This window comes from Mauremys reevesii, linkage group 2, assembly GCF_016161935.1.
Source record: "Mauremys reevesii isolate NIE-2019 linkage group 2, ASM1616193v1, whole genome shotgun sequence".
Lineage (NCBI taxonomy): Eukaryota > Metazoa > Chordata > Testudines > Geoemydidae > Mauremys > Mauremys reevesii.
Window position 1 is genome coordinate 127,044,196 of NC_052624.1, and position 23,142 is coordinate 127,067,337.

Here is a 23,142-nt window from a genome sequence, read left to right on the forward strand (position 1 = left end):
TAGTAATCTGTTCTTCCTTTACAGCCAACGCCCGTACAGTGGTTAGACCAGCACAGCAGTCTGCCCCATTAGGAGGGACGGAAAGAAAGAAAGGAAGTGCCATGGCCCTACCAGAGTGCAAAGCAGGACCTGATTGTTCCTCTATCCTTCACAAGATCTCTAGGACCAATCAAATCAGCAACTGGGCTGTGGGTGGGGGAACGGCAGGAGGGTCTGGCAGAAGAGATTGAGATTCAATAGGAGGGGAAAGGGAACTTGCCGCAAGGGGCATAACATTTAATTTTGGCGGTCAATGCAAGCCATTCATTCTCAGACTGTTTCCTTTCCCTTCTCCCATCAATACCTCTTTGCCCTCTGGAAGATGCTGCCTTCCAAGTCATGGGAACTTCCTTCTTTCAGAGGTGATCTCATTTTCTTTGTTCCTTGCAGATGTTGGCAACTGGGCAAGATCCTTTGCCAGGACTTTCTCCTCAGAATCAGAAGTGCAAGCTTGTTTCACTGTTTTTATTTTAAATTCAACAATATGTATTCTTTAAATCATGGTTTATTTTAATATTTGTTAAAATTACTTGGAACTAAAACTGCCCTTTCCTTTGAGTTAGTTACAGCTATTCAGGGTATCTGGGTGACAGACAGGGAAAGCATTGATGTCCATTGCATTAGATTTTCAAGTATACATAAGCTTAGGCTTAATGTTTTGGAGAGTTCTGCTTTACAGAGAAATGCTTTTCCCAAGTTAAGGAAATCTGATTGCTGAAGCCCTTATTATATCAACAAGCCAAATAACTTCATCATATTGGCGTTCCTGTCTGAAATCCTCTCATCACCTTTGTGAGGGCCATGCTGACAGCTTGGCTTTGTGTAAACCTGACCCATTGGTGTCTTAGCCCTGGTCTCCACTACAAACTTATGTTGGTATAACTATGTCATTCGGGGGCATGGAAAATCCACACACCCTGTGCAATGCAGTTATAGCGACCCAACTGCCAGTGTACACAGCACTATGTCGATGGGCAGGCTTCTCCCCTCGACGCACCTATGGCCTCTCGGGAAGGTGGATTAACTACACCAAGGGGAGAAGCCCTTCCATCAACACAGGCAGCATCTTTACTTAGCACTACAGCTGTACAGACAGTGGCACTGCTGCAGTGCTGTAAATGTACACAAGCCCTTAGACCAGGGGTAGGCAACCTATGGCACATGTGCCGAAGGTGGCACTTGAGCTGATTTTCAGTGGCACTCATACTGCCCGGGTCCTGGCCACCGGTCCGGGGACTCTTCATTTTAATTTAATTTTAAATGAAGCTTCTTAAACATTTAAAAAACCTTATTTACTTTACATACAACAATAGTTTAGTTATATATTATAGACTTATAGAAAGAGACCTTCTAAAAACATTAAAATGTATTACCGGCACACGAAACCTTAAATTAGAGTGAATAAATGAAAACTCGGCACACCACTTCTGAAAGGTTGTCGACCCCTGCCTTAAACATTAACACCAGGATCTACAGCATTATCCTGTGTGTCCGAGAGGTGCACACTGTAGCTGAGCTCCACCTGCCCCTTCAACATATGCCGTGCAGTAAATGTTCACATCTCCAGTTTGTCTGTCCATTTTTCAGGGTGGGGAGAGAGGGAGGGAGGGGTAACCCTGTTTTGCCACTGGCAAGGTTATATTTATATCTACACGTGGTACAGTCCCACTTACAACTCTTTCTCTTCAGTTATTTTACCTCTTCTTGGTGTACAACCAACAGTACTAGGGTGTAATGCACATTGATGCTTCCTGAGTCACAGCAGCACGTCTGTACCTCCACTATGCACATTCTCACAACAGTGCCTTACTCTCTCTCTCTTATCATTGTGCATTGCACAATTACCACTACTGCTTCTGGGCAATGAACCTGTTCCACAGGGAAGACCAAAAATGCTCCTTCATAACAGCAAGGGTCATGTGGGCTCTGTGTGTGATGTCTATATGGCAGATAACCCTGGGGTCCATAAGTGGACCAACAGTCCGTCTAGTTCAGTATCCTGTCTGTGACAGTGGCCAGTACCAGATGCTTCAAAGGCAGATACAGGAAACACTGCAGTGGGCAGTTAGAGAATAATTTGTGCTTAGGGAAAGTCTCTTCCTGACTACTATCAGTTATTGGTTGGCTCTTGCCCTTAAACATGAGGTTTTATTTCCCTTCTAAAATATTTTTATCCTACCTAATATAACTATGGATGTTGTTATCCTAATAACTTTAACAAAAGGCTAATCCTTTTTTGAATCCTGCTAAGCACTTGACTGTAACGTTATCTTATGGCAGCATGCTCTTCACATTTATGGTTCCTTGGGTAAGAAAGTATTCCATTTAATCAGCTGCAGTTTAAATTTGTTGCATTTCAGTTTCATTGGCTGTCCCCTTGTTCCCATATTATGAGAGAATATGTGCACCTGGTTTAGTTTTTCTATATCACTATCTGTCTCTGTGACATCTTTTCAGCAGTGTACACCCAATAGCCCTTTCCTTATCAGAGTCCAGTAGAGTGTAACCTTACTAATACATCTGTATTCTTGTTACTCTAATCTAATTTATATTTTTTTGTAGATTCTGCTGAGTAGTTCCCACCATTCAGCAATTTTCTTCCATTAGAGTCCATGTAATCTCTTGGGTGCGGTGTTGCATGTCCTCCACCACACCTCTCTGACCTAGTCTGTCTTTTCTGAATAGTTTATAACCAGGTACCACATTATCCTGTTGATTTTTGCAGATCGACCATGTTTCACACCCACAGAATGCAAGATCAACTGAGTTAAGACACATTTAATACTTACACTGTGTTATTTACTGAACTAGGCTTATCTAGTGACTTCAGTATAATTTAAGGCACTGTAGAATTTAGCCCAGTATATCTATTGAATAAATTAGTTGTTTAAACTTAAAACAGTATGTAGAATCTAGTACAATAGAACTTTCCTAATTCACACTAATTAATGACCAGGAGGACCTTTGTGAATTACTAAATTTTGCAAATGATCAGGTAGGTGAGCAAACACCAATTTTTAAGATGGGTAAATGATCACAGAATGTAGTTTGTTTGTTTTGACATGCACAGTTTATGCTAATATTTATAGTATACTTGTTGTACAATTATTTTTAAAAGCAGCAAAGAATCCTGTGGCACCTTATAGACTAACAGACGTTTTGCAGCATGAGCTTTCGTGGGTGAATACCCACTTCTTCGGATGCAAGTGTCCACCACTTGCATCTGAAGAAGTGGGTATTCACCCACGAAAGCTCATGCTGCAAAACGTCTGTTAGTCTATAAGGTGCCACAGGATTCTTTGCTGCTTTTACAGAACCAGACTAACACGGCTACCCCTCCAATTATTTTTAAGAAGCTTCAGTAATTAAAACCTACTATAAATGTTTGCTGAGTGAAGGAAAGCAGCTCTTTTGTGTGCGTTAGCTAGAATCTGCTGTAAATACTTTCTCCACCCTTTTTATAAAGATTGTTGAATAGTTTCTCCACCATCTGCACCCACTGAACACAGTTTGAGCAACCTTTCACTCCTTTGAAATCCCAGCACTGTTTGGGTGGCTCAGACATCACTTACAAAAACAAAATCCAATGAGGATGAAAATGATTTGAGAAAGTGAAATGAAAATTGAGCTGACCACAGAAATATGTGCTGTCTGACCCCACTAAGCCATACGGTGCAATCAGCACATAAAGACGTCTAAACCAGGGGTTCTCAAACTTCACTGCACTGCACTTCTGACAACAAAAATTACTTCATGACCTCAAGAAGGGGGACTGAAGCCTGAGGTCACCCAAGCCCCACTGCTCCGGGCAGGGGGCCTGAAACTTGAGTCTTGTTGCCCAGGGCTGAAGCCCTTGGGCTTTGGCTTTGACCTGGGCAATGGGGCTTGGGGTTCAGCCCCGGGCCGCAGCAAATTAAGCTAGCCCCCGATGATCCCATTCAAAGGGGGTTGGGACTCACTTTGGGGTCCCAAACCACAGTTTCAGAACCACTGGTCTAAACTAACCTTTGGCTAAAACCCCCTTTAAGTCTTCTAGGTACATGCAGGGATGTTCACTACATCTTTCTGGAATATGAATGACATTAGACTTGGCTTTAACACTGAGCCAACCCATAGAGTCCAGGAGAAGTCACTTTGGGCCCAATCCGATAAAGTCCTTAGAGCCCTCAAATCCGGTTGACTTCAGAGGAAGAGTTAGGTTGGTCAGCACCTTGGAGAATCAGGCCCTTTTTCCTGCTCTTCCAGCTATGTTTTAGAATTGTAATTTTGAAAGGTAAACTTGTAAAATATACCTAAGCTGAAACAGTGTGATGTAAACGTGTCTGTGGGATGGGCCCCTGTAACAGATGAGCCTGCCAGCATGTCTGATATCCCAGAAAAATACATTTGTTGCTGTCTATATTAAGTAAGATACTGCTCATAAGACTTTGTGGGACTTGATAATTTTCTATAAAGGTTGCTTGAGATCTACCTGTGTAGTGCCTGTTCCCCACAGACTGTTTTGTGGCACACTTAGCACACATTTTCTTGACTAATTTTTCATTTGACCTTATCAAGTCACTGTTAACTTATACTGGTTTTTCATAACTGAGTGAAAGTAAAACTTCAGACATAGTCTGGCCATGTTGATGGTCCTAGCTACAGGGGCACATCAAAGAACAATGAATTACTGAACACCATTTCCAACCCTACCACCTTGCACAGCAATACTTCGCATGTGGGCCATTAATATGCTTACCTTTTTATCTTCAAAGCTAAAGGGGAAGCATATGAAGCTTCTGATACAGCTCCCTGAATGCTGTAGTAATTTAACTCGTAGAACATGGACAGAAAATGCAGAAATACTCAGAGCCATCTAATCTCTCAGACTGAAGACATGCAATACTCCCTGCTCTCATTCTCTTGCCCCCTAGAAAATGGGACACATCCAAATCGAGATGGAAATGAAATCAGTGGGAGTACTCATGTAAATAAGATGAATAGAATTTGGCCATATAACACCATTATAATCTTCCTTAAGATACATATACTGCACAGTCTCTTCTTAGTAGTTGATTTTGGCACATCTTAAAGTTTTGTATTGGCCTCCATGTGTATGAAGTTGCTAGCATCAGAAGTATTTATTTTTGTTTCCTATAAGTGACAAATTTATTCTCCATGTGAAGGGATGGATTTGTGGTTAAGGCAGTGAACGGGAACTGAGGAGATCTGGGTTCAATTCTTGGCTGTGCCACAGACTTCCTCTGTGACCTTGGGCAAATCACTTCAGCTGTGCTCCATTGCCCATTGAAGTCAATGGAAAGACTTCCATTGACCTCAGTCAGTTTCAGTTCCACTCACTAATCTCTTTGTCTCAGTTTCTTCTCTGTAAAAAGGGGATAATGCTTACTTTCTCCCATCCTTTCTCTTCTCTATTTAGATTGTAAGCTATTTGGGGCATAGATTGTGTCTCTTACTATGCATTGGAACACTGCCTAGAACAATGGAGGCATGATCTTGGCTGTGTCCTCCAGGAGCTACTACAATACATACAGTTAATAACAGAATAGAGATTGTAAATTATAGGTCCAGCCCTGTACTCAGTCCTATCCAAGTCAGAGGCAGTTCTATGCATCAAAGGCTTGCAGAAATAAACCCTATTTCATTAGCATCATAAGATAAGTTATTTTCCAGGTTTTATATTCATGGAAAAAGTCAAGTAGCTTTAAAATATTTTGAATGTTTCTAATTTTGTACATTGAAGGTTTCTTTAATAAATATGTTTAATTTGTTTTTAATTACCCACTGTAAATTAAACAAACTCTAGATATTAAGAATAAAAAACATCAGATTGTAAGAAGTTAATTCCGTGTACCAGAGTGTAGGAATCTGGGAGGACTTCCACACCATACTGTTTGCGATTGATTAATCTTTTGTATTTAGAGCTTTGTTCTTTTCTTTTGGGCAGGATCTATATCACCAGTCATATGACTGTGTCTGTGTCATGTTTGCCTCTATTCCGGATTTCAAAGAATTTTACACAGAATCTGATGTAAATAAAGAAGGCTTGGAATGTCTCAGACTGCTAAATGAGATCATTGCTGACTTTGATGATGTAAGTACTAGTAACAATTATTATACAATTAAACCTTGAGAACCCCATTTTGTAAAACAGTGACTGAGAATGTTTGAGAGGACAGTTTGGCAGGAAATTTTTAAGTGTCCATTTCACATGGATATTTTGATAGAGATTTGGGACTAAGAAAAAATTTGTATATGTCATGGAGCAGATCATACTCTGACATATGTATCCTACTGCCATTGATCTACTTCAGGGAGAGCCTTGCACGTGTGTCTAAGGGAGAAGTTTGGCTCTTTATTTATTCAACACACCACACTCATATCAGAAATTTACCACAGTTTTCGAACTGCAGTGCCCAAAATTTGATGCTTAAATTTGTTTCCCTTGAAATTAATAATATTTCCTGACATCTGATCTGTATTAGTCTAAGTTTTTCTGCCTTACTGATGACATGATTTTTGAGTGACTAATAAGAAGGCTTTAAAATCCATCATTCTCCTCAACTAAAGGCAGGTGCAGACTGGGGAATTGATGGCAGAATTTGAAGATAGTTACAGCTGTGCAACACACTGAAGACAGCATTTGACCTGCACACACACAGAGAGAAATTGAAATGCATGAGACAATAAACAGGGAACCCCAGATCCCATATTTCTTTTACAAAGTCACATACTCAGAATGCAGAAAAAGGCTTACCTATTGGTTCATGTGACACAAGTAGGAACCTTTTTATAACCTCAGATGTATGCAGTTCCCATTGACTTCAAGGAATGCTGCACATGTGAAAGGGAAGAATTTGGCCCATACTTAACAGCAACTATTATATTCTAGATTACATACACTGAACATACTTTCTACTGATCATACAATACTGAAAAGATGTTCAGTGTAAGCGTAAAATGGACCATTGCACCTTAAGGTCATTCTAAGTAAAAACAAAACTCCTTGTGGAATTACATCCATCAAACTGTACTCAACTTATTTCTTCTAATAAGAGGTAAAAGACAGCACTGAGAATTAAGTATCAGAATACTTTTAAGGTGTTTAGCTCCCAGACACTGAGAATCTGGGTAATTGAATAACTTATTTCTTCACAGTTGTTGTCTAAACCAAAATTTAGTGGAGTTGAAAAGATCAAGACCATTGGAAGCACTTACATGGCAGCTACGGGACTGAGTGCTACGCCCAGCCAAGAACACAGTCAGGTACAGCAAAGACATAAACAGCTTGCTAGGTAAAAGTCGTGTTCACATGAAGTACAAAGTACATTCATAGGGATTCAATGTATTGCAGGCCTAGCATGGATTTTTATCATATTGGACAAGTTTTTGTATATTTTTATTCACTAAATTCTTCAAGTTCCTGTGAACTATACTCTTTACAGTGTAACATGAAAGGATGTCTTTGCATTTATATGTCATTTTAGTTCCAAAACCACTATTCCCTATTATAGTGCAACGGTTCTCAGAAGCACTTCACTAGAATAGATTTAGAGCAGGGGTCGGCAATCTTTCAGAAGTGGTGTGCCAAGTCTTCATTTATTCACTTTAATTTAAGGTTTCGCGTGCCAGTAATACATTTTAATGTTTTTTAGAAGGTCTCTTTCTATAAGTCTATATATTATATAACTAAACTAGTGTTGTATTGTAAAATAAACAAGGTTTTCAAAATGTTTAAGAAGCTTCATTTAAAATTAAATTAAAATGTTGATCTTATGCCGCTCAGCCCACTGCTGGTCTGGGGTTCTGTTCACCTAGGCCAGCAGTGGGCTGAGCAGGGCCTGCGGCCGGGACCCCGGCTGGCAAGGGTCCGGCAGCCAGAACCCCAGACCGGCAGTGGGCTGTGCGGGGCCGGCGGCCGGGATCCCAGACCAGCAGTGGGCTGAGTGGCTCAGCATACTGCCACTCAGGGGTTCCATCCGCCGGCTCCTGCCAGCCGGGATCCTGGCTGCCGGACCCGCTCAGCCCACTGCCGGTCTGGTGTCCTGGCCCTGCCCACATACAGTGGGTACCTACCATCTCCCTGGTTCTGGCCCATTCTCTTCCTCTCTCTGCACTGAGCTGAGGACCGAGCACAGGGCTGGGGGTGAAGGGTCTGGCCAGGAGCTAGAATGAGGGAGGGGGCTCAGGGTTGGGGCAGGAGGTTTGGGTGTGGGGGCACTTACCTGGTCAGCTTCCATTTGGTGCGAGGGCTGCAGGTGGGAATGTGAGGGGGGGTGCAGGAGCTCCCGTTTGGTGCTCAGGGTGGGGGTGGGGTGTGGGGGGGTGCAAGAGTCAGGATGTAGGAGGTGCATGGGGGGACCCCTGATTTAGAGAGTTCTATGAAAGACTTCAAAAATTAGTGTTTCATTACATGTGTTCCAAGGGAAACAACAAACAATCAGCTGTATACTTTGGGTTTGTCTACATGACCTTGCTGTTTGGACTACAAGGGTGTAAACTGGAGCACCCACCAGCATGCTGCATTGTAAATCTTCCCAGTAGGCCCTGTGAGCATGAACTAAAAAGGTTCCTAAGTTCACATTAAACTGGTCCTGTTTGTTATTGTAAAATAAGATATCTACACAAACTGCTAGACTTAATCCTGCATTGCAATGGGATGGACAAGATGAGCTTGACAGGTCGTTCCTAGTTCTAATTTCAGTGATTCCATGAACAGTCACAGAGACCAGTCGTATTGCCTGGTCGTCTGGTGGTGACAGTTTAAATTGGGATTGAAATGCAGTGTGACAGGGCAGAGCGTATCTCTATAGCCTGCCACATTCCCCCCCTCTGCAGTTCAGGTCATCTGAAGTGCTTTTACTAAAACACCCTTTGATTTGGACTTTTATGGGTTGAGAGAGGAACATCCTTAGTGGGAGGTACTTGGCTGTAGATTTTGCTTCGCCCTGGATCTGCAGCGCGCCAGCCTGTTGGACTCCAGTGCATGTTGTAAGAATAATTTTTGAGAAGGGGTTTGGTTTTGCAGTGGGGCAAGAGTCTTTTACTGTGCAGTAAGTCTTTTCTCTCAGCGCCCAGAGAGTGTGTGATGTGAGCACTTGTATAAACAGAAAAAGGAATAAATATATCATTACAACATCTATCAACACACAATTATGTATGTTATTACTAGGATTCTAAGCTCCTTGAGGCAGGGTTTGTCTCTAAGTTCTGTTTGTGCAGTGCTTAGCACAATGGGCTCCGATCGGGCCCTTCAGCACCACCACAATACAAAAACCATTAGTAATAATATTTATTTTTTTCCAGCATATTGCCAAATGCAAAAGTGATTGAATTTGGGTTGCATTGTGAACATGGAGATGTTGCTACCAGAAGTTTTAGAGACTTTACATAATTTTCAAATATGGCAGGTTAGGCACAGTACTATTCGTGCACACAGTTATTTATTAAGAGTTTTAAATATCAACATATTAAAAGTAAGGAATCTCCAAATTAAAAATCCTTCATTATCTAGCTTCTCCAAAATGATGCTCATGCATTGTAATTGGAGTGGGTATCATAGCAGCCACAGTGAAAGAAGAAAGATAATTTGTATGCATAAGATATTGTAAACTAGACATCAAACTTTCACCATGTTTCAAGAATATATGGTCTGCCGTTAGTTGTAAATCATCCAGCCACACAGAAATTCCAGCCAGTTTCAGCATAGACACTATGCAATAAATTAATATTGAGATAGCCAAAGGAAAAGCCAGTCAAAATATACCTTTTTCCTCCTTGCCTAATTGTATTGTATATAATACAATTTAGCTACAATAGGCTGTCGTTGTCTCGACCAATTTTGAGTTCAGTTCACTGACCTAACTTCCAGGATAACAGGAACGTCATGATCCCTGCTCATTCAGTACTGGTCTCCTTCTGATCATACACAAAGGGCGTGCTTCGCCTCTCTCCTGCACTGTTGTAAATCTGGATTAACTCCATTTAAATCAATGGCATAACAGCAGTGTAAGTGAGAGTAGAGTTGTGTCAAACAGTTAAGTCTTATTAGACTGCTTCTGAATGTTGTTTGTCACTGAACATTAAATTGAGACATCTATGTTGAATTTAAAGCAAGATCCCAGTCCTGAAGATGTTACTTTATCAATCAAGTCACCCAGCCTCCTAAAATACATTTACCATATTAATAAATGTCATATTCCAGATCATTCGCTGTAGCATAACTGGCATGAAGCATATTCAGTGGTTTCTATTTGAGTAAACTGATTATTTTTTGTCACCTAATTAGAATCTTTCTGCTAAATATTTACCTACATTTAAATTATTATTTCTTTAGCAGCTTGTGTTCTTACTTAAATTGCTTATTAGCAAATCAGTGAATGTAATTTTTATGCTTTGAATACAACAAACTGCTGCAGTAATGCTTTTCCATTACAATTTGAAACTGTGTTTGACTTGTATATATTTGATTTACTAAAACCAGTTGCACTCATTAAACTGAAAGTAGAAGAAAAATATAAGATCAAGGTCACTGTGTTTTTACATCTACCTTAATATTTGTGAAGCTGTTTATAAATATCTAGAAAAGGAGAGGATTTCACTGACACACGCACATGCATGTGTCAATGAAATGTATGCATAGATGTGCACACCCATCCTGGACATCTATGCATACATTAAGTAAAAGAGACAATACATTATTATGCCCCAGTTGATTCTAGCTGAAGCTGAGCAGATTTCAGTTCCCACCATCAGGTATTGTACATAACAGCAGCTTTGTTTCTCATGCAATGTACTCTCGTATTACAATATGTTGAAGATTCTGAGTATTTTGTGCATCTTCTTGCAGCAAGTGGGGGGATAGCTCAGTGGTTTGAACATTGGCCCGCTAAACCCAGGGGTGGGAGTTCAGTCCTTGAGGGGCCATATAGGGATCTGGGGTAAAAATCTGTCAGGGGATTAGTCCTGCTTTGAGCAAGGGATTGGACTAGATGACCTCCTGAGGTCCCTTCCAACCCTGATATTCCATGATACAGAAAACACTTTGATGACTCACATTATGTGGATTCCTAATTGTTTGCTTTTTTATATTCAGGAACCTGAACGACAGTATATGCACATAGGAACTATGGTTGAGTTTGCATTTGCCCTAGTGGCAAAACTGGATGTAATAAACAAGCACTCGTTCAATGACTTCAAGTTACGAATAGGTATGTAGCACAAGAGTCTTACAAGAATATTTTGTAAGGGAGAATTCAGTGTGAAATATGAGTACATTAAGAAGCTAGTAATACTAGCTAAGAGGACAGATAAGCAGCTTTCCCCTATTATAAGGGAGATTGAATGGTATTGCCATTGACTTCCTCTGCAGTTGTGGTCTTACGTGTGTCTCAAGGTGGGCACCCAAAAAATGGAGGCATTCAGAAGTATAAGCTCCATTGAGAATGTTGGCCTTTGTGTCTGAAATGGTTTGATGGTGACTCATCAGTCTTTATTTAAACATTTTTAACTTTTAAAATGTTAATGGGAGAGGAGGCAAAAAGAATCCAGCATGGGATTTTCAAAAGCATCTACGTCATTTGGTGCTGAAAATACAACCTGCCTTGCCAAATCTTAAATAATGAACTCTTATATTCTAGTCTCTTGTATATTGGTTGCTGTTCATTTTAAACTGTCCTCATATGTTTCAAGTGATAAAAATAGCAAAAGTATGCTGTTTTCTGCAAAATGTACAGATCTAATTCTCTTTAAACCAAACCTCCCCACATACAAGAAAGTATGCCTTTCCTTCAAAAACAGCTGGGAATCACATACAGATGAGGGCCACATCAGTTGCATAACTGGCAGAACTAGTGTTACATTGTTTGCTTCTCCTTTCTATTACACACCCACAGTTATTGGAACATAGCAGCCTCAAACACTAAGATTTTTTAGTCAATTCTATTTGTTAAGGATATCACTTATTCAGTTTCTAGCTTCTTCTCCTAGAGTATCATGACATTTTTCAAAATAAATGCAAGGTTGTTATCACTAAGCCAGGAAAAGGAGACAAAATCAGTTAACTGGCAGAAGCCCATATATTCCCAGATTTAATTTCTAGTAATAATGTCAGAGTTTTTGAATACAAAATGAAATTTAGAAAGTGTGAAATGCAAGCAGTGAATAACTATTGGAAACCTATAAATCCATCCTGTAAACATGCCTGAAGTACATGGTATCTAATTAAACAGCAGCTAGTCACCTTTTTAGTCTTTCTTGCAGTGTAACTCCTATTTTTTGTGCCTGCTGCTTGTGCTCTCATGTTTAGTTCACAGTGCCACCCTGTGGCAAGAGTTTGGGATTAGTCTCATATTAATTATTCATGTACAGTAACTCCTCACTTAACGTCCACCTGCTTAATGTTGTTTCAAAGTTACATCAGTGCTCAATTAGGGAACATGCTCATTTAAAGTTGTGCAGTGCTCCCTTATAATGTCATTTGGCTGCCTGCTCTGTCCACTGCTTGTAAAATTCTGTGGAAGAGCAGTGACTTTACAAGGGAGCATTGCACAAGTTCCTCTTATCCACCTCCTCCCGTTCCCTGCCAGCGCTTAGGACTCTCTGGAAGAGAGAGGGAAGAGCGGAGACACGGCGCTTCCCTGGTCTTTGCCGTCCCCCCCCCCCCCCCCGAAATCCTAAGCACAAAGCGCTGGGAGAAGGGGGAGGAGCGGGGAAGCTCCATGTCTCTGCTCCTCCTCCTCCCTCCCAGAAAGTCCTAAGCGCCGCTAAACAGCTGTTTGGCGGTGCTTAGGACTTGGGGCAGGGGGAGGAGCGGGGATGTGGCTGCTCCAGAGAGGAGGTGGAGTGGGGATGGGAAGAGGTAGGCCTGGAGTGGAGCAGGGAAAGGAAGAGGCGGGCCTGGAGCATCCCCCGGTAAAGTCAGCACCTGTTCTTCTCCAGGGAAGCTGCCGCTGCTGCTGCAAAGGTGCTTCCTAGCATCCTTGCCTGCAGCGGGCTGTGCCTGTCTGGGGCAAGCCAGGGGCACTTCCAAACCACAGTACAGTACTGTATGTCTGCCCCCAAAAAATTTCCTTAGAACCTAACTCCCATATTTACATTAAATCTTGTGGGAAAATTGGATTTGTTTAACATCGTTTCACTTAAAGTTGCATTTTTCAGGAACATAACTACAACATTAAGTGAGGAGTTACTGTACTCCTCAAAAGTCATGTTGGTTATGGTTGGGATGGTTTTGCCATCATTGGCAATTTAAAAACAAGACTGGATGTTTTTGTAAAAGCTGTGCTCTAGGAATTATTTCAGGGATGGCCTGTGTTATACAGAAGGTCAGACTAGATGATCACAGTGATCCCTTCTGGCCTTGGAATCTATGAGTCCTTTGAGAGTATTCTTTGTAGGACAAGCCACAGTTAATGGAACAGCAAAGCAAAGATGAAATATCTCCCTCTCCCTTCCCTTTCAGTTCAAAGTGAACACAAGTCGATAGGTTTATCAAGAGACGTGGAGTTATAATCCTGTAGGAAATGGAAATTCTCTTATTCCCATCAATGATTTAATTCAAACAACACGACCTGTAAGGCAGTGGTATCGGCAGCATCAGCATTATGTAACAAACAAGTGCTGATGAAAGTCAAGGGCTAAACCCACACACTAACTGTAGCACAAAAGATTATATCGAAGCAGTGTTCATGGAGCAAACGTCTCTAAACAACACTATTGACATGTAACTTCTAAGGGGAGTTTACTGTATAGTCTATAAAAGTTGTACTCTTTTACTTAATGGTGTTAGAAGAGAGAGATGTTAAAGGTTGTTCAAGTAACAATCAACAAGGACATAGTTTGGATGCAATCATAGTTTCCTACTGTTTTGTTTACCATGTGCAATTGTGATGCTCCTGCAGCTGACTTGAAGAGAGGATTACATTTTTGCTGATTTTGAGCATCCCTAGTGATTGTTTTGTGTTACTCTTACTGGATAGCACACACTCTCTCATTTATCTGTCTGAGCTATTTTAGGTGTTTCTAGAGCGCCAGTCACCATAGTATCTCTTCCATGCACAGTCTCGCCAGGCAGACCAAAAATAATAAACACAAATTTAGAGCAAGTCTCCTTTGGCCATCCAGTACCATGATCTGTTAAGCCTAATGAACAGTTTTGCCTTTCCAAATTAATCTAGCGAAGGCCTTAAGCAAGCTATTAAAGGAATTAATATATTCAGAAACTAAGGAGCCAAGTGCTGAGACAAACATTTATAGACCTCTACCTGGTATCACTTGGGAGCTGCACCTTTTCCCAATTATCTGTATTTAACAGCTGTAACCACTTCCTCCATGTTAATGAGCTCTGTAGGGCCTCTGTCATCATCCCCCAAGAGGGGTGATTAATTCCTTCAAAGAACTAGTGCATCTGCTAAGTAGAGGCATTTGGATAGGAGCTGTATAATTCCTTATAGAAACCCATCAAGGCATTGTTGATACTCTTACTATGGGAGTGCCACATTCACTTTGTTGATAGCTTCATTCCATTTTTTTTAAGCATGGTCCATAGGTGGGGTTATAATTGTAGGATTACACACTACTGTCAATCCCCATCCCATCAGATTTCCCACTGACATCAAGGGCATGTTTGTATGAAGATCCAAGATAGTATAAATAAAAACTAAACAAGAGCCATGTTCTGTTTACTGATAATGAAACTTATGTCATGTCCTGTTCTGTTTCCTAGTATGAGAGTCACCCCCCCCCACCCCACCTTCTCAAAAATGAACTCAGGAACCAAGAATGACTGCAGGATGGAAGTCTCTTGGGTGGCGATGTATGATCTTATTATTCCCTCTAGCAAGCCGTATCAAAGCTAATGTTTTATTACCATAACACACTGCTTAAGCAGCAGATATGAATGTAATCATGTAGATTTATTTATTAGCCCAAACATTCTAGGTCAATGCTATCAGCAAAAAATAGTCCTATGAGTGAGAACTTTTCTGAGTCCATTAGTCTACTTTGTATGTCAGAAATAAAAGAATGCTGTAAAAGTAATTAGATTTGGCAGTCACTCTTTTAATATTGAAGGTTATTCCCATTCTCTATAGAGACTGAAGGAAATTCTGGTACATCTATTTAATTGAAGGTAGAGATGCTCTCTAAAGATGGCACTAGCAAGTTATTAAGAAACTATAACAGGAAAATATTTTTTGTGAAATTGAGGTGGACTAACTTGGCACTTTTATTATAATATCCTGCTGCAGTAAGTGATCAAATACACTTGTGACCATACCATTTATTGCTGTGCCCTCTATCCAGCAAAGGCCAAATACCTGTTTATTTACTTTATATATGAGCTAAATATGCTACTCACCCTTATTTGTAAATTCTCATTAACACAGAGGGTCAACTAATGTTTTACAGGCATCAACCATGGACCTGTAATAGCTGGAGTAATTGGAGCTCAGAAACCACAGTATGACATCTGGGGCAACACAGTGAATGTGGCTAGCAGGATGGACAGCACTGGTGTCTTAGATAAAATACAGGTATCTTTTTTCATGTTACTGTCTGAGTGACTTACTCCTTCAGAAACAGATTATCATGTTGATAGATGAAATAAAGCAATGAATTGTTCTTAGTGATGAACCAAGCAGATTGACAATATTGGGGCGGGGCGGCAGCCTCTAGGCATCTGCAGCCCAAAAGGGTCACACAGAATGTGAGCCAGCAGTCCTAGATGCACAGTACAGAAAGATCAGTCCCTGAAAAGGGAAAGTATAGATTTAAAAGACATTTAGTCACTCAGGAAAAGCAGCAGAAGCAAAATGACTGTTGGTGTTCTAGAGCGACAAGGTGCGGGAGGTAATGTCTTTTATTGGACCAACTTGTGTTGGTGAGAGAGACAAGCTTTTGAGCCACACAGAGCTCTTCTTCAGTTCTGGGAAAGGTACTCGGAGTATCACGGCTAAGTACAAGGTGGAACAGATTGTTTAGCATAAGTAGGTAGCACATATTCTAAGGGGTCATGCAAGGTAGGGTGGCCCATTAACACCTCTGCAGTCACAGGACAAAAAGAGGGGGTTAGTGGGTTACAGATTGTTGTAATAAGCCATAACCAGTGTCTCTGTTCAGTCCATGGGCTCTACATGAATGATACACAGCTCTTGAAAATCTGAAATACTTTTTGGAGTACCATATGGTAGATTAGACCAATTTTGTTTTTAGTGCTAATTGTGCATCTGCAGGCCCTGTGTCTTCAAACCTAAGCACATAAGGTAAAATGCCTAAAACAGGTGTTAAGCACCTAAATAACAGATTATTTGATGGCTCACATATGGAACTCTGCAGTGACTCAATGTAGGTGCTCAAGATCGAAAAATGAGCCTCCAGTATTTAGGTGCCTTTTAAAGATCTTCCAAGCATCATGACAATAACATTAAAAGCATCCAGGCTGGCTTCTGTCCTAGATGCTAAAGAGATTATATTCTCTCTTTTTGTGCTCATCATTTTAAAAAAAATATTATATGTTTCAGGTTACAGAGGAGACGAACAACGTCTTACAAACGCTGGGGTATACGTGCACCTGCAGAGGAATAATAAATGTAAAAGGAAAAGGAGAACTGAAAACATATTTTGTACATACTGAAATGACAAGGTCCCTTTCACAAGGGAATGTGGCATCCTGAAGAATATTTTTAGGTGTCCACAATACCGTATTTTCAGGAAAGTATCACACACTTCTTAATTCCATTTTGGCCCTTAACTTCAATGTGCGTGTTATTTTCCAGTATTATGGAACTGTTATTTTAGTATGGCTGCAGAATGGTCCGGTGATCCAGCAGTACGCACCTCGCTATTCTTATATTCCAGGGCAGTTGTGTTGTGTGCTATAGGACTGGAAGACTGTACTGCAACTTGCACTGTTACTTCAAGACAAGAAAGAAGAAACAAAGATTGCTAAAGAGACTAAAATGCAGAGGCTGATACCAAAGGGACTAAGATGATGTTAGTGATAAACAAAAACAATCTTAAGGCAATAAAGCTAGGGGTGCATAATATTTTCTGGTGCATGATGTTTCCTGGAAGATACGGTAGCTCCCCAATAGCATCCACTAGTCTGACATTAAAATATACAGTATTTGTAAATAAGTTGATTCTGTCCCTCCATATACAATTTGGATATGTTCACCAGTTGTGTCTCATAGCCAGTGACATGTTGGGGGCACCTGGTTGGCATTCTTTCCTGGAGACAGTCCTAACAACAAAGGAGCAGTTTTGTACAAACATGTCAGCTGTTTTAATGCCATTGTCTTTTGTAAGGTTAATTCATTAAAAGTTTGTATGTACTTTGTCTTACACTTTGTCTCTTAGTTTTGCTTCTTTCCACATGGTTCCTCTTCCTTTAATAATCGCACCTCCTTTCAGCAATTGTTGATGTGACAAATTAGCACCAGCTAGGATGGTTATAACCAAAGCTCCCGCTACAGTCTAAGTCATTAATGTCAGATGCCCTTGTTACTTTAAAAAAATAAAAACAACACACACACAAGAAAGTCTCACCAGTATTATCAGTCCTCACTAGCCCAGGAGATCTAGCCTCTTTCTAAACTCTGGTTCCCATGCTGTGACAGGAGTATTGCCTCAACTGGATGAGCACCAGGGGAATATAACAGCCAGTGTCAGCCCTAGAATTCCTACTGCTCCACACAAAACTAAATTATAGTGCTTTGTGCAATACATAGGATGGGCTAATTTTTTTAAAATCTGAATGCCTTTTACACATTGCTGTCTGTGCTGTCCCTTGTTGGTATGCTCTGAAAGCCCCTCAACCTCGCAGGTGTCCTTCAAGCTATAATGGCATAATTGTGAGTGGAGATCTCTTAATTGAGCCTTATTAGGTTGAAGTGCACCAAAGGTGCTGTAAGTCTCAGCTGAGCTCCTTGGGGGACAGTGAAAACTATTCAATTTTACAGACTACACCCAGCTTTTGAAGTCAACCTGCCATGCTGTATTCCTTCAGAAAACAAATTGCATTGTACATGTAACACCAAGAGGGACTCTATATCTACCTATTTATTGATAGACAGCACACAAAAGAGCTGTTGATTTATATTTAATAATGGAAAAACACTTAACAGTTGAATTGACGAGGTTAATGGGTTAAGATCACTATTGTGGCCTTACTGCTTTCTTTCTCCAGTGAGAGTCAATATCTTAATATTAAAACTACCAACATTTGAAGCAAGAACATTGATAGAATTTATAAAACTAAATTAACTGGACACCAGTTGGCCTTTTTTCCCCTTCTTACACTGTTTTCAAAGTTTATGTAATTCTTTATATGTTGTCTCAAAACAAATGCTGTAAACATAGCATTCTTTTAAAAAGTTACAATCACAGTTATTCTGTCCCTGATTTATAACAACCCAGTAGCTGAAAACAATGAAAAAAGTGTATACAGAAATATATTCATTTAAAACCTCCAAGGAATAAATAAGGAAAGAATGTCAATTTATGAAATCCTCCAAAAAAAAAGTATAAATTAATACTGAATTCATTAAAATCAATATAATAATCAAATTAAAATGCACTAAAATGAAGACTGACCTCTTTTGAGGTGAACAAATATATATTGGCCTAAGGAAGCCAAAATTTAGATGAGTGGACAATACATCTTGATGTTTATTGAAACAAAATTATATATTCTGAATATTTTAAGAAGCAAGCTCCCCCTCAATTATGGCCATGAATTAATTATAGTCGTTTTTATTTAGACTATCATTTTAAATGCTAGATGAAGTTAATGGGGCAGCAAATGCTGTAGTTCACTTCTTATGGGTCTGGAGCACAGGACTGGCAGATGACCTTCGGGTTTAATGAGGTTTAACCCATTATAGATTGTAAAGCAGATAGTTTGAGATCCATGAGGTTCTCTGATACTGTGCTCCTGATCACAGTACAACATAAACTTAGCTAGCAAGACTTCCTAACATGAAAGGTACTGTAAGTGCATAGTATTTATTATGGTGAGCCAGAAAAGAATCAGAGCCTGGCACATGCAAACTGGTTGGCTCAGATACAGTCATAATGCATTATTAGCATATGTGATCCAGTTGGAGACATTTGAACTGTCACTAGTATTGTTGATCTTTGAGGAGGAGTTACACAATAGACACTGGCTCCCACACATGACTTTTCTGATAGTTGCTACAGCAGAAGCAAATCCTCTGGCTGTGCTGCAGTTGGTGCTAAGGGAAAGACATAATTGCAATCATAGTAGGAGCAATGCAGAGACAGTGCATAGACACAGCATTCAACCATCAATATCAAGCATACAAACAAATGGAAAATTTTGATATTTTCAAAATGTAGCTGCAGAAAAACATGGGCATAGTCATGACGTGGGCACAAAGGGCATTGTGCTCAGCTGGCTGCAACGGATTGCAGCCCAGCTGCAACTGATTGTGCCCAGCACAGCATGTTTTGTTGAGCCAATTATGAGAAGGTGCCCAAGAGAGACAATATTGTTATACATGTGAAAATTAAGATCCAGACTAGAACCACAACAGCTGGTTGAAGGAAATTCCCTGATATTTTCTTCTATTCATATGAAGTGTCTGGTATCACTTATCCTGTCCAAGGGACAGTTGCTGGTCCCTGACCCAAGGAGGAGATGTTCCTCATAGCCGAGAGCCGAATTTGGGGTGCAAACATCAGGAAATCTTAAAAATAAAATCAGCTGTCCCATGCTGAGTATAAAAGCTGAGGAAAAATGGTATGCCATGAAGATGGAATCCACACTGGAAAAAAAATCTCTAAGAGTAACTTGGGAGTTACAACATAGCCATAAATTTGATGTTGTCCTGTAAAAAAAAGTTACATGATGTCCTTAATGTGTCTGTCCACTACTTAGCGAGTTAAGAGAAATGTTTTCCATCTGTATCAAAGATTTCCCAAATAGTTCCATTGGCAACAAGAAATAATTTCCCAGATTCTACCCAGAGGAAGCCATCGGACATTTATCTCTAAGATTTCCTCTAAATGTCTCCCATCTTCCTATTATCAGCGGGGTAGCTGTGGTAGTCTGGATCTGTAAAAAGCGACAAAGATTCCTGTGACAAGACCAACAGATGTATTGGAGCATAAGCTTTCATGGGTGAATACTCACTTCGTCAGATGCATCTGATGCAAAGTAGTCACCCACGAAAGCTTATGCTCCAAAACGTCTGTTAGTCTATAAGGTGCCACAGGACTCTTTGTCGCTTTTTACATCTTCCTATTGTAAATATTCTCTAGGAAGGATATCTTGTTCATACATAATATTATATAACCTCTAGGCTTTGACTATGCTCTAACCTTGTGTGTGTGTGTGTGTGTGTGTGTGTCATTACAGTCATGCAGACAGTATTTCCTGCCAATGACAGGTCAAAGCAATCACTTCAAACATATTTTTGATTAAATTCCTTTATGCCAGTTATGAATTATTATATACTTGTGGAAATTACAGTATCTGTCACTTTTAGTCTGTCAGTTCAAGGTTAGGCTTTTCATATATAGTCTCACACATTTTGGGAACTTGTAGCATATCTAGCACTCAAGTTGCAGAATAAAAATACTCCAAGTAAAAAGCTGCTCTTATGCTTTTTCAAAAAGTCACATAAAGTTTAGTGTTTCTCTACTCTATTACTGTGTAACATTTGAAAAGGCTTGAATGAGACTGAGCCAATGAAACAACAGATGAGTATGTCTATATTCTGAGAGTTTATTGTACCAATTTAGCTATCGGTGCACAAACCAATGTAAATCTGTGTAACCTATAGTGTGGAGGCTGTTATCTCGATATAAAAATGTTTATAGTGGTAAAACCTATTTTGGTAAATTTCTAAACCAATATAATTAAATGGTACAAAAACTGTGTGTTGACCTCGCTTAATATCCACATGCTATTCTGACATTTTGGCGTTATGCACAAATGTTTGCTATGATCAAGCCAAATCATGTCCCAGAAAATAAGAAAGCAGAGTTACACTGAAATTCATCACTTGCCTGTTATTAAGGCAGTAGAATTTATACCATCATCATTAGAGTGGATCAAAAGACCTGGGTGAAGGATGTGCACCAGGAGTAGTGGGAAGCCCTGCAGCTTGCCTAGAGCTCTGTTCTGGGTACAGGCCCCAAATGGGACAACTTATCGGGGGCTTACTTATTGTTTGGTGTGCTAGACTCATTATTACCCTCCTGGCAGTGCCCTCCTTCACACTGGTGGAGCCAGTTGGGTATGAAGAGAGAGAAAAAACCCAGTTTGTAGATATTTGTCATTTTACTTGTTAACTACAAAATTAGATAGTAATACAGAGTACAAGTAATTAATATTATTTAAATGCTATTTCCAGAGACAGACAGGGTCTTATACTTTGTAAAGATCACCTTGCATCCCATTTTTGTTATCTTTGCTTCATGCATTTTAAAGTATTTAAATAAAAGACATCAGTGCATCTGCTTTTTCCACTGATGTACAGCTACAACCTTCTCACTAAAGAAAAACCAAACAGCTATGCAAATTTGGAAGACAATACATTTAAAAGTCTCCATTTTATTTTGTATTCAGAGCCTTATGTCACAACGCTCAAATAAATATGTCAACAAACTGTTTCATATACCATGAGATTTACTGTTAAAGTAGGTGTTTACCTTTTCCTCTGAAAAGCAATTTGTCTTTCACATGTTGCCTAAAAACATCACAAAGTCTATAGATTTATTTGTTGTTTATTTAGAAAGACATTTAATTTCACATTTACTTTCAGCATTTCTCCCCCTACTTTTCACCTTGGTCCCAGTCTTTCAACTTACTGTGCACTGGTCTGCCAACAAACAGTCAATTGCAGAGTTGAGGCTCTAGTGTTTTTCATTAATAGCCCCACAAGAGGGGCATTTGACAAACCTGTTCGTGTGTAATGGAACAAACTTGTTTCCAAGACATTTTGAAAAAGGAGTACCTAAGCCTTAAATAGACCAGTAAATTTTCATAGTGAAAAGCTGTCCTTCCACCTTGTCTCTAAAATTATTTGAGAGAACATTAGAAAAAATGTGTTCACAAATCTGAAATCTGCCTTTTTATCTTCAAAGTACTTTGTAAACACAGTAATTAATTATTGTGTCATGTCAAATGGTAAATAACATAGTAAGTCCAAAGTCCACATATCTTGTTAATGTCAAAGGTTCTCATGTTTTTAGTGGAACAATAGAAACTTTCCCTCCAGAAGGATCTAGGAGACTGGCAGCTGACACGCAGTGTAGGACACCTGTTTTTGCTGACATCTTGAGTAGCTGCCTGAAAAAGGGATGTTTAGATTCAGCAGTGGGAGGTGGGAATTTGAAAAGTCTCTAGCACCAAACAATGGTGTTTTTAGTATTGTCACACTGTCTGGAGTGGCTCATGACCATGAGTGCCAACCTCAGGGCAGACTATCAAAAGCAGGGCAGACACCCCAAACTGATGGTAAGATCTATAATTAGATTTCACCAACCAGGGTGACCAGATAGCAACTATGAAAAAACAGGACAGGGGGTGGGGGGAAACAGGCACCTATATAAAAAAAAGTCCCCCAAAAATGGGACTGTCCCTATAAAAACCGGACATCTGGTCACCCTATCACCAACCCATACCAAATGTGTATTCCCAAAGTACTACAATAGTCTTATAATGGAGTCACTGGCAGTCCCCTTAGACACTCCAGTCTATCTTGCCACCCAGGCAAGCAGGACCATGTGATAAGTGGTCACTTACACATAAATCACAAATATTCCAGGTTTCTCCCAGTTCCAAGAGACCAACCACTCACCTAGGTCAATTTGCATCCTAGATCTCACAAAGACAATGCTGGTAGCCAATTCTCCAGTAAACTAGCTAAAGGTTTATTAGCTAAGAAAGAGGAATGAGAGTTATAGAGAGGTTAAAGCAGGTAAAATATATATACAGGTGAGTCACCGTCTATAATTTCAAATGGTATCAGAGATGTAGTAATCTACCAGTTTCCTAAAAGTTTCTCAGGGCTACCCGGAATAACATTAGGAATCTCTGTCTTCTTGTTCAGTTATTCTGCCCTGTTAGAATCC

At 40.0% G+C, this 23,142-nt stretch overlaps 1 protein-coding gene across 1 annotated transcript in view; it reads left to right on the plus strand.

Moving 5' to 3' along the window:
* Nucleotides 1–17,661, plus strand: part of ADCY2 (adenylate cyclase 2) — a 416,016-nt gene extending 398,355 nt beyond the window's left edge. Inside the window, exons 21-25 of the mRNA XM_039523887.1 lie at nt 5,987–6,133; nt 7,198–7,305; nt 11,135–11,249; nt 15,448–15,572; nt 16,560–17,661. Coding sequence (XP_039379821.1) covers nt 5,987–6,133; nt 7,198–7,305; nt 11,135–11,249; nt 15,448–15,572; nt 16,560–16,712 — 648 coding nt within the window. The 3' untranslated portion in view covers nt 16,713–17,661. The remainder of the gene's footprint in view (nt 1–5,986; nt 6,134–7,197; nt 7,306–11,134; nt 11,250–15,447; nt 15,573–16,559) is intronic.
* The last annotated feature ends 5,481 nt before the right edge of the window (nt 17,662–23,142 follow it).